This window comes from Leopardus geoffroyi, chromosome C1 (genome assembly GCF_018350155.1).
Source record: "Leopardus geoffroyi isolate Oge1 chromosome C1, O.geoffroyi_Oge1_pat1.0, whole genome shotgun sequence".
Taxonomy (NCBI): Eukaryota; Metazoa; Chordata; class Mammalia; order Carnivora; family Felidae; genus Leopardus; species Leopardus geoffroyi.
In genome coordinates, this window is record NC_059328.1 from 55,333,268 (window position 1) to 55,345,806 (window position 12,539).

Here is a 12,539-nt window from a genome sequence, read left to right on the forward strand (position 1 = left end):
GAGAATTTAATCTACTTATTTAAAACAATTACTATTCAGGAAGGATTTCTTCCATTTTTGTCTTCTTTATGTCTTATGTGTTTGTTCCTCAATTCTTTCATTACTGCCTTCTTTTGTGTTTACTTGATTTTTTAATGGTGTTCTGCTTTGATTCCTATCTAATTTTCTTTTTTGTAATTTTTGAGTTATTTTCTTGGTGGTTGCCTTGCAGATTACAGTTAATTTCTTAAAATTTTAACCATCTATTTTGAATTAATACTACCTTACTTCAATAGTATACAAGAACTATAGAGCTCCATCACACCCACTTTGTGTTGATGTTGTCACAAATTACATCTTTATATACTGTGTGTCCATTTGTATAGTTTTATAATTATTGTTTTATGCATTTATTTTAAATTATATTGCAAAAATACTGGAGATACAAACCAAAATTATAATGCTGACTTTTGTATTTACCTATGTAGTTACCTTTCCAGTGCTCTTCATTTCTTCATATGACTTCAAGTTATTGTCTGGTGTCCTTTCATTTTTGCCTGAAGGAGTCCCTTTAGCATTTCTTATAAGGCAATTCTACTAATGCTAAATTGTCTTAGCTTTTGTTATCTGGGAATGTCTTATTGTCTCCTTCATGGGAAAGTATTTAATCTTAATTATTTAATTTCTCCCTCATGAGGATTATTTGAAGGATATAGAATTCTTGGTTGACAGTTTTCTCTTTCATCGCTTTAAGTATGGCATCCCACTGACTTCTGAACTCCATGGTTTCTGAGAAATTGGGTGTAATCTTATTGAGGATCCCTTGTACATGAAAAGAGTCACTTTTTTTTTTTTTTTTTTTTTTTGCTGTTTTCAAGATTCTCTTTCAACACTTAATTATAATGTGTCTGAGTGTGGATCTCTTTGTTTATCTTTTTGGGAGTTTGCTGAGTTTCTCAGATATGCAGATTCATGACTTTTATCAAATTTGGGAAGTTTTTTGGCCATTATTTCTTCAAATATTTTTTGTTCCCCTTACCTCTTTTTTCTCCTATCATTCTGAAATTCCCTTTCTGTGTATATTGATATGCTTGGTGGAGCCCCATAGGTCCTTCAGGCTGTGTTCAGTTTTCTTTATTCTTTTTTCTTTCTTCTCCTCAGACTAGATCATTTCAATTGACATGTCTTTGCAGATTCTTTCTTCTGCCTGCTCAAATCTGCCACGGATAACTCTAGAATTTCCATTTCAGTTATTGTACTTTTAATCTCCAGAATTTATGTTTGGTTTCTTTTTATAATTCCTGTCCCTTTATTCATATTCTTTTTTTTTCCATACACCACTCTTGTTTGCTTTAGCTCTTTGCCCATAGTTTCCTTTAGCTTTATCAGAACGTTTGATACAATTGATCTAAAGTCTTTGGCTAATAAATACAATGTCTGTACTTCCACAGGGAGAGTTTCAGTTAATTTATTCTTCAAATGGGCCATATTTTCTTATTTCTTTCTATCCTTTGTAATTTTTTTTTAGAACTGAACACTTTGAATATAATAATGTGGTAACTCTGGAAATCAGATTCTTCTTGCTCCTTGGAGTTTGTTTTTGTAGTTTGCTGTGAGTACTCGTTGTTTGTTTGCTTAGTGATGTTTCTAAACTATTTTTATAAAGTCTGTATTCTTTGTCATGTATCATCGCAGAAACTTCTGGTCAGCAAGTGTCATGACAGAGATCTCCTTGAATACCTGAATTCCTCCACCCTCTCCGACCAGTCCATCAGAAAAAAACAAGACAGAAAAGAAAAAGAAAAGAAACAGACAAACAAAGGATAAAAAAACCTCTCTGGGTCTTTGTAGAGTGGGTCAATGTTAAGGTATTCCTTTAATGCTTAACCAGGCTGTTTACATCTATGCCTTAGCCTTCACTTCCTGCCTGTACTAAGCCTGAGATCAGCCAGAGGGGAAAGCTTAGGATCTTTTCAAGTCTTTCCTGAGCTTGCATCTTGTCCTAGGCATGCACATGACTTTCTAAATTTCCCTATACATACAAGCCTTTTTTAATATCTTAATTTCCCAAAGATCTCCCTCCCTAGCTTTTTCTCTCAGGCTTACAGTGTGTTTCTTGTTTGACTCCACTGTATTCTTTTGCCTCTAAGAGAGATGAGTTGTTCATTTACTTTGAAATATTTGTTGAGAATGCAATATGCACAGCTGCTTTACCACCTGTGTGTCCTGACCATCACCACACTGAGAAGGGGAGTAGGGCAAGAGTGAGTAAGAATGCCACAAAACTTTCCTACTAATTATAAGTTACCCTTGGCTTGACTTAGCATTTGCTTAGAAGTTTTATTTTAATCTTTTCAAAGAACTAGCTTATAATTTTGCTGAATAACAAAAGCCATTAAAATTAATAACTTTTACCTAATTACCTTTCTGGCCCTACCTCACAGAATTTTTGGCTATGCAGGGTTATGAATTTATGAACTTGAGAGACAGTAAGTATAGTACAGAGCACAGGTTCTAGAACCAGACTGTCTGAGGGTATTACTGTGTGCCATACTAGCTGAGTGAAGTTGGTCAAGTTAGCTAACTTCTCTTTGCTCGTTTCTGCCTCCAAAAATGGAGAGTAACAATAGTACCTACCTCATTGTGTTGTTGTGAGAATTAAACCAGTTAATAAATGTGGAAGGCCTAGAATAGTGTCTGGCACATTTTAAATGTTATTAGTTATGGTTAAGCAATCAGTTTCTCTAAATGTTTCATAAACATTTGAAGAGTACAAAATTCTATAATAGAGTGTCTATAAATATCAAAATTATAATTATGTTATCTAAATCATCTATATTTATATTTATTACTCATTATTTGTCAAGTTCTAAAAGCTATAGATTACAGGACCTAGCTGCTATTGTGATTTGACCAAAGTATTTCTATCTTTACTTCATATATTTCAACATTTATTTGTTAACTGACAGACTCAAAGAATGTATATTAAAATATGTACTTTATCAAGCAGAATGAAATATAAATTACCTTTGTCTTCTTTTATGATTTTGTCACACTGAACATCTTTATTCTTTGGTGCTCCATTAATAGTCTGCATCATCCTTTCAGCATATAAATCATTGCCTAATCTATTTCTACAAAGGGTCTCATAATTCTTGTTTCTCTGCCTATAAAAAATAAAGTATATTCAACTCATTAATAAAAATTATTGCCATGGATATTATCTCTTTATATTATGCCTTCTCTTTAAAATTACTCTCTTTGGGGCGCCTGGGTGGCGCAGTCGGTTAAGCGTCCGACTTCAGCCAGGTCACGATCTCGCGGTCTGTGAGTTCGAGCCCCGCGTCGGGCTCTGGGCTGATGGCTCAGAGCCTGGAGCCTGTTTCCGATTCTGTGTCTCCCTCTCTCTCTGCCCCTCCCCCGTTCATGCTCTGTCTCTCTCTGTCCCAAAAATAAATAAACGTTGAAAAAAAAAAAAAAAACATATATTTAAAAAAAATAAATAAAATAAAATAAAATTACTCTTTTTAATGTGGATTTCACCAAATGTGAAGTGAGAGTTCAAAAAACTCCTCAGGAAAAGACTGCACTTGGAGCGCCTGGGTGGCTCAGTCGGTTAGCATCCGACTTCAGCTCAGGTCACGATCTCGTGGTTCATGAGTTTGAGCCCCCGTGGGGCCCTGGGCTGACAGTCCAGAGCCTGGAGCCTGTTTCAGATTCTGTGTCTCCTTCTCTCTCTGCCCCTCTCCCCACGTGTGCTCTGTCCCTCTCTCTCAAAAATAAACATGACAAAGAAAAGAAAACACTGCACTAAACTACCCCCAAAAGACTCTACTTAACTATATTTTCAGTGCCCAACGACATGCTGGCACGATCTTCACACAGTTTTTATGAACTCTGCTATAAACACTGAAAGCTATAAATTTCCTTCAGAGTACTACAGTTGTGCCATCCTGTAGGTATGTGCTATTTTAATAATTATTTACTTCTGAGTATTTCTTAAATTCCAATTATGATTTCTTCTTTGGTTCATAAGGAATTTAGAAAATGTGCTTTTTAACCTCCAAATGTGTATCTGAATGTGTGTCTGTGTTTTAATTGAGATTTATGTTATTAATTTTTAACTTAATTCTATTTGTGGTCAGAAAATTGAGTTTGTATGATACTATTTCTTTGGAATTTTTGAAACCTTGTTTCATGGTCTTGTGCATGAATGATTTTTAAAAATAATTGGTGTGTGCTTGAAAAGAGTGTGTATTCTCTATTGAATGCAGAGTTTTATATGTGATCATTAAATTATGTCTTTGGTTCAAATTTTCTATATCTATGTGAATTTTATATCTGGTTGACATACAGTAATTAAGAGAAGCAAGTTTAACACACCTACTTATACTTAACAAGTTTCTAATTTTTGCTTCATATACGTTGAGGTTATTTTATTAGGAGTATTCAAGATTAAAATTATTATACCTTCCTATCATTATAAAGTGATCTTCTTTGTCCCTAGTAATGCTGTTGGTTTAATTATTTCTCTGTAGATGATTTTTTTTTCTTTTTTCCTTCTGTTTTTAAAATCTTCTTTTGGGGGTGCCTGGGTGGCTCAGTCAGTTAAGCATCCAACTTTAGCTGAGGTCATGATCTTACGGTTTGCAGGTTTGGAGTCCTGCATCAGGATCTCTGCCATCAGCAGGGAACCCACTTTGGATCCTCTGTCCCCCTCTCTCTTCCTCTGCCTCTCCCCCACTTGCTCTCTCTCCATCTCAAAATAAATAAACACTGATAAAAAATAAAAAGTAAAATCCTCGTTTAGTATTTGCTATTCTGGAGTATCAATATAATGCACCAAGTGCATTTCTTTTTTGTGGATTTCTTTTTATTTATTCGTTTCTGTAAAATGGTGTCTTAATAGCTTGGGAACATCCTTACCCACTCTCTTTGAATAGTTCATCTCCTCCATTCTTCGTATTTTGATATTTTGGAACAAACCAGGTGCATTTTAGACCTTTATTCTATTGTCAATTTCTTTTTTTAACTTCTCTTTCATACTTTATATCACATTTTTCTTTCCAAGGTTTATTTTGTAGAATTTATCCAGATCTATGTTTCAATTTATTAAATCTGTTTGATTATGTCGTGTTTAAATTCAATGTTTTCTGTTTAACTTCAACAATTATATAAATATACTTTATTTTAAAGTTCTTTTTAGATGTTTTTGCAAATATGAGTCATCATTTCGATAGTTTCTTGATGTTAGTGAGGTGTTAACACTATCTTTTATTTAAATATTTCACATATATTTCATATTCTATATCTCATAATAGAGTCCTAAGATCTCATTATCCATAGTCCTCAGGGTGTAGATCTCTGGTCTGTTATTTCTTTTAATTCTCATTCATAGTACTTTTTTATTGGTTTGGTGTATTTTTACCAAACTCAATCTGAGGGAATCTTGAGTCTAAATGGGATATGCTTTCCTCCAGAGAAAATTCATGTTTGCTTATGACATTAGCTTTGAAACCTGGGATCACTTGAGATAACTGAAATCCTTTTAAGGATTTTGCTTAATACAAAAATGTCTCTTTTAGTTCTCTTAATTTGTGGGGGTCCAAGATCTGCTGGACTCTAGATCCGTGTGTTAATTTTAACGTTTGCTTCTAGCATCTCTCCATCTCTGATTTCAGATCACTTATCTATCCATTTGTTATTTGCTCCTTTCCTTTTTCTGGTGTTAAGAGCTTTCCCTTATGTCTTAAGAATTTCAAAGTGTGTTATTCAGGATCTACTTGTACTATATTTTATAGTCCAAATAATTCTAGGATATTTTATATTTGGGTAAGAATAATATCCTAAAAATATTTTAATGATAGATTTTTAGTACTTTGAATCATATTCAAATTATATTTGAATCTAAATAATCTGAATAACTATATTAATAATGTATATATATTTTTTATTTTTGAAAGAGAGAGCACGAGCACAGGAGAGGGGCAGAGGAATAAAGAGAGAGAGAATCTCAAGCAGGCTCCAGGCCCAGCACCTGGGATCAACAAAACAAGCTGAAATCAAAAGTCGGACACCCAACTGACAGAACCACCCAGGCACCCCAAAAATCTGTTTACAGTAGCTAAATTAATTTCAGACAGAGCAGACTTCAGAGCAAGGCAAATTATCAGAGGGGCATTATAGAGGGGCATTACATAATGATAAAGGGGTCAATTCTCCCAAATTCTCCCAAAAAGGCATAACAATCCTTAATGAGGCAAAATAAATGAGGCAAAAACTAATGATCTATTTGAATTCATTAATAAGGAGCAATGGAAAATCTGCTCTAATATAGTAAATTCAGTTATTTTCCAATAACATATTTTTACTTAAGTTTTGAATATAAAAATGTCAGGCCTTTCTTTTTATTTTTTAATTTTTATTTTTATAAAATGTTTTATTTATTTATTTTGAGGGAGAGAGAGAAGGAGAGCATGACTGGGGAAGGGGCAGAGAGAGAGGGAGACAGAATCCCAAGCAGGCTCCACACTGTCAGCACAGAGCCCCATGCTGGGCTTGATCCCACGAACTATGAGATCATGACCTGAGCCAAAATCAAGAGTCAATCGCTTAACCTACTGAGCCAACCAGGCACCCCAGTCCTTTCTTTTAAACTGGAAATAACTTACATATGCATAAAAGAAAAAAAATATCATTAAAACTTTTATTGAGACTTGGAAGCTTCCTTTATTTCTTTTATTATTTGACTTAGTAGTGTACCCACTTTTTAAAGAGTATGGTAAACCTATGGGTTCTTCCTCTAGAAAAAAGTACATACAACATAAATAGTTTTCAAAAAAAAAACCCACAAACACTTTTCATGTCATTTCATAAGGCACATATATAACTTTATATAGAACTTCACCAAGCACATATGCCACCAGTATTTATCCAGGAATGCCCCAAAACAGAAACAAGGATAGGAACCTCTGACTTAGCATTTAAATTACAGAAGCAATATAGACAATTGAGCCATACATACCTTACTTTCATAGCTTCTTCAGATTCTACAGAAACCATGACTGTCGGTAGGTTAAAAAATCTTAGTGTTTCCGTCTCTGTGAGTATTATCTCTATAGTCTTTTCTAGGTCTTCTTTTGTTACAATTTTTCCAGGTGTTGCTCTCACAACTCGTAAATCTAAAATACACGACTTAATAAAAATCATTTACTAATTGCTATTTTAATTATCATTTTACCAAAATATGATGGGTCATATATTGCAGGTGGCTTTTATGTGGTCAAAGAACAGACCATATTGTGAGATGTATTCAATCCCTTCAGAGGGATTCAATCCCTCTGAGTCTGGGGAAGATTACAATAATAATCCAATGCTCCTTGTCTATCTCTGAGAGGATGATCTTCCCTCCTGCAGCAGACACTGCTGATTGCCAAGTTTTCATTGCTAAGGCTTTCCCCCTTCCCTTGCCTCTTTCCATTAAGAAAATCAAGTGTTTAGTTTCCTAGCCTCTCTTGAAGCTAGGGGTCACCATGTGACAGAGTTCTGGCCAATGAGATAACAGTAGAAATACGTAGGAAAGAAGACTTTCCTGGGGAAACTTTTACTTTCCCGATAAATAAAAGTGATATGGCTGGAGCTATTGCCTTTCTCCTTTCTGCTTTTATTTTTTTTTATTTATTTATTTTTTCAACGTTTATTTATTTTTGGGACAGAGAGAGACAGAGCATGAACGGGGGAGGGGCAGAGAGAGAGGGAGACACAGAATCGGAAACAGGCTCCAGGCTCTGAGCCATCAGCCCAGAGCCCGACGCGGGCCCGAACTCACGGACCGTGAGATCGTGACCTGGCTGAAGTCGGACGCTTAACCGACTGCGCCACCCAGGCGCCCCACTCCTTTCTGCTTTTAATGTGCATATAATATCCAGAGCTGGGGCAGATATTTTGAGACCATGAAGCAAGAAGGAAGAAGAAAAGGCTTAAGGAAAGAGAACAGCAGAGTCGCCAATCTACAGTCTCACAGTTAAGCCACAAGATCCGATCCAAAAGCTATCAATCTTTTAAGTTCTTTTAATGTGAGAAAAATAAATGATTATTTAAGCCAGTGGTAGTTGGGCATTACTTGTTGTCAGAAGTATTCCTGTTACATATCTTAACACCAAAGAGTCTATGAAGCACTTTTCCAACCTTATGAATATTTTCATTAATCCTTCATTATCATCTTAGCGGAAGAGACATTCTTACTGCACTCCAAGGCAAGCGTTCCTCAAGTAGGTACCCACTTCACCCAGCACTTTTGATCATCTATTATTTCCTCATTTTTTTACCTTTACTTTCATAATCCTTTACCTCATGTTTTATGTTCTGCTTGGAAGAAGCCACCCCTATTTGTTCTCCTGATAAATTACTAATCATCTTTAAAAACTCAAAAGTCAATACTGTTCTCTGTTAATTCTTTTCTTTTTTCCCACCTCAAAGGTGTTAATCTTTCCATTCAAAGTGCTCCCATCACACTCTACATATGTCCTCTTATGGCACTGATCACAGTGTAACAGAATGACTTATCTCCTGAGTTAGAAGCAGAGCACTCCTAAAAAATTTTTTTTAATGTTTATTTCAGAGAGAGAGACAGATAGAGCGCAAGCAGGGAGGGGCAGAGAGAGAGGGACACACAGAATCTGAAGCAGGCTCTAGGCTCCAGGCTCTGTGGTCAGCACAGAGCCCGATGTGGGGCTCAAACTCTTCAACTATGAGATCATGACCTGAGCCAAAGTCAGAGGCTTAACTGACTGAGCCACCCAGGTGCCCTAGAAGCAAAGCACTTCTCAAACAGGATCTGTGCTTCCTGAGGCTGGTGGTACAAGATTCTCACCTTGGGAACATTGATACTACTCTGGTAATTCTCACGTAGCTACCCCTCTGGCCAGCATTTAGAAATCATTACCAGAGTTCTTTTATCTCAAGTACCTGACAAATAATAAGTATATTTGCTAAAGAAATAAGGGACTGATACTGAAATAAATGATCACATTTTCATTACCTGTAAAACTAGTCAATTTTTCTCGTTTATAGGATGGTTCTTCTAGGTCTTCTGCTATTGATTCAGTAGTAGATACACTTGACTTAGAAACTATACTGCTTCCTAAAACTGACCTTTAATAATGAAAAACAAAATTATTCATTTATTTAGATGTTCTTATGGGTAATTGAATACATGAACAAAAACATTATCATATTGAGAAATCAAACATCCTATAATCATATAAGAAAAATTGATAAAAGTAAACTACTTCTTTAAACATCAAGCTGATTTGTAATGTTCCTTAAGTAAAAAGTCAGTATTAAAACAAAAGTCATTATAAATATAATTTAGGGATAAAACATGTCAAACCTATGTCCAAAGTCCTGTGATGGAAACCCAATATATTTAGAATAAAAAGCTAAAATACAGCTTATCTATCCAGTCTCTCCATCTTCATTTATCACATTTCCCCCATCCTACCCCCTTTTTAAGTTCCTCAATCTTTTGGCACTCTCTTACTTTAGAGTCTCAGCCTAGAACATTCTTCCTTTCATTTTTCACCAATTTTCTGCTCTTCACTCAAACCCCATCTTAAATGTGATTTATTCAATTTTATAAAGGCCCTCTCAAGATTTAATTAAGAGAAAATCTATGTACTGGTTGGGAAATCAATACACTGAAGAATACAAAGATAATTTCTTTAAACATGTAAGCAACATAATTTTGTGATATTATATACTTTTCTCCCCTTTCTACTTATAGGTCCAACTTGTCCTCAAAAAGGTAGGTACAGTGGGGGCGCCTGGGTGGCACAGTCGGTTAAGCATCTGACTTCGGCTCAGGTCATCAATCTCATAGTTCATAAGTTTGAGCCCTGAGTTTGGCTCTGTGTTAACAGCTTGGAGCCTGGAACCTACTGTGTATTCTGTGTTTTCCTCTCTCTCTCTGCTCTTCTCTTCCCCTACTTGTGCTCTCTCTCTCTCAAAAATAGGTAAGTAATTTTTTTTTTAAAGGGTAGATACAGTTTACTGGAATATTCTTTGTTTTACAGAGCACTCCTATGGCTACTGCATGCAAATTTTGAGTCAGCCTCTAGAGCAGCATATTTTCTCCTAAAATGTGCTTAGTTAACTTCTGGAACTTTTAATTGGTCAAATGGAAAATTACACACTCAAATATTTCCCCGTAATCTTTAGATTATTTTAGGACATACTGTTTAATTATTGCAAACATTCTGAACTTCTCTACCATAAACATTAATAAAATTTCACTTCACTTACATAAAATGTCTACATAACACATGCATAACATTTCATTTACAAAAAAATTATGAAACAAAAGATAAATCAAACCCTAGGAGAACATGGATTTACATGGGATATTGGGGGGAGCGGAGCTGCTTCTTCCCATAAGTTGTAGCATAAAAGAAACAGAATAAATACGTCTGTAGGTATGTGATTAGCCTCATCTTTTGGTTCCTCAAGAAAACTTGTATAAAACCCATATATTTTCTCAGAAATGTTTGGTGTGAGTGTTGGAGAACTCTTTTTTATTCTTATTCTTCAATTTTTTTTTACATTTATTTATTTTTGAGAGACAGAGCACAAGTGGGGGTGGGGGGTAGTGGGCAGAGAGAGAAGGAGACACAGGATCTGAAGCAGGCTCCAGGCTCTGAGCCATCAGCACAGAGCCTGAGGCGGTGCTCGCACTCAGAAACCATGAGATCATGAGATCATGAAGTCGGACGCTTAACCAACTGAGTCACCCAGGCGCCCCGAGTATTGGAGAACTCTTAAGACATGCAAACCTCTACACCTAAGTAAAACATGAGGGGAACATAGAGATGGCACACTAACATAGAGTGCAGGTGGGAGACTGAAGACAACTGACATCTAAGTTACATACATACAACTTAAATGAAAAGACAGCACATGTGATATAAAAAAGAACAATAGAATTGTATACTCTACCTTGTAAAGTGCCCTAACATACTAGGATTTAATGTATTCTGATAAAGGCTATAAGAAGATATAAATTCTGCTGCAAATGATCCTTCTCGTGATGTCAGTAGTTTATTTGGCTTTGCTGTACCTGTATGTGGATCTGGATGATAAAGAGGTCGGGGAGTGACATCAACTCCATGTGCATCAATTACCTGTGGAAAATCATTATTTAAAATGAAATAGGTAAAAAAAAAAAAAAAAAAATGGTGGAGGGTTCTGAATAAATAGGCCCTAGAAAACAAAAAAAGTGGTAGGAAAAAAATAAGTATGTTTCTAGGTTGAAATAAACATGGAAAATTGAATAAAAGTTTTTATGCTTAAAAGGTTTCTTAACTAGGCCTACTTTTCAAAAGTCTTATTCATGTTTTTACATGAATATGTATGAGTAATATACGTTATATATAAGCAATGTATATTAATTAATATCAGGGAAATTCAGAAAGGTAGAGAGAATTCATGCAGATTGTTAATATTTTTGTATATTTAATTTTAATCTATAAATTAAAAAAATCACTATTATTCATTCAATATTTTATTAATAAACATTTCCCAATTTTTACATATTTGTTTGTTTTTGCCTAATTCTTAATCTTTTCAATTATGAAATTTAACACATACAGAAATACAGGTCTTACATTCAAGTTTTTAATCCATTTTGAGTTAATTTTTGTGTATGGTATAAATAATGGTCCAGATTCATTCTGGCTTTCCAGTTTTCCTAACTCTACTTATTGAAGATACTGTTTTTTCCCCCAATGTATACTTAGCTCTTTGATTGTAAATTAATTAGTCATATATGTGTGGGTTTATTTCTGGGCTCTCTATTCAGTTCCATTGATCTATGTATCTGTTTTTGATCTATGCGTTCATGTGCAAATACCATACTGTTTTAATTACTATAGCTCTGTAATATACTTTGAAATCAGAGAGGGTGATGTCTCCAGCTTTTTTCTAAGACTGCTTTAGCTATTCAGGGTCTTTGTTGCTTTATACAAAATTTAAGATTATTCTATTCTGTGAAAAATGCCATTGAAATTTTGATAGCAATTGCACTGAATCTGTGGACTGTTTTGGATAGTGTAGACATTTTAACAATATTGATTCTTCCAATTCATAAGCATGGAATATTTTTCCATGCATTTGTATCTTCTTCAATTTCTTTCATTACTGTCTTGTAGTGTTCAATATACAGATCTTTTACCTCTATTAAATTTATTTCTAGGTATTTAATTTTTTTTTTTTAAATTTTTTTTTTCAACGTTTATTTATTTTTGGGACAGAGAGAGACAGAGCATGAACGGGGGAGGGGCAGAGAGAGAGGGAGACACAGAATCGGAAACAGGCTCCAGGCTCTGAGCCATCAGCCCAGAGCCCGACGCGGGGCTCGAACTCACGGACCGCGAGATCGTGACCTGGCTGAAGTCGGACGCTTAACCGACTGCGCCACCCAGGCGCCCCGGTATTTAATTTTTTTAATGTTTGTTTTTCAGAGAGAGAGAGAGAGAGCGAGCGAGCATGAGCGGGGGAGGGGCAGA

At 35.2% G+C, this 12,539-nt stretch overlaps 1 protein-coding gene across 1 annotated transcript in view; it reads right to left on the reverse strand.

Moving 5' to 3' along the window:
• Positions 1-12,539, reverse strand: part of DNAI4 (dynein axonemal intermediate chain 4) — an 87,870-nt gene that overhangs the window by 43,679 nt on the left and 31,652 nt on the right. The window contains 4 exon segments of the mRNA XM_045477767.1: positions 3,007-3,146; positions 7,004-7,160; positions 9,020-9,132; positions 10,972-11,156. Of these exon segments, the coding sequence (XP_045333723.1) occupies positions 3,007-3,146; positions 7,004-7,160; positions 9,020-9,132; positions 10,972-11,156 (595 nt within the window).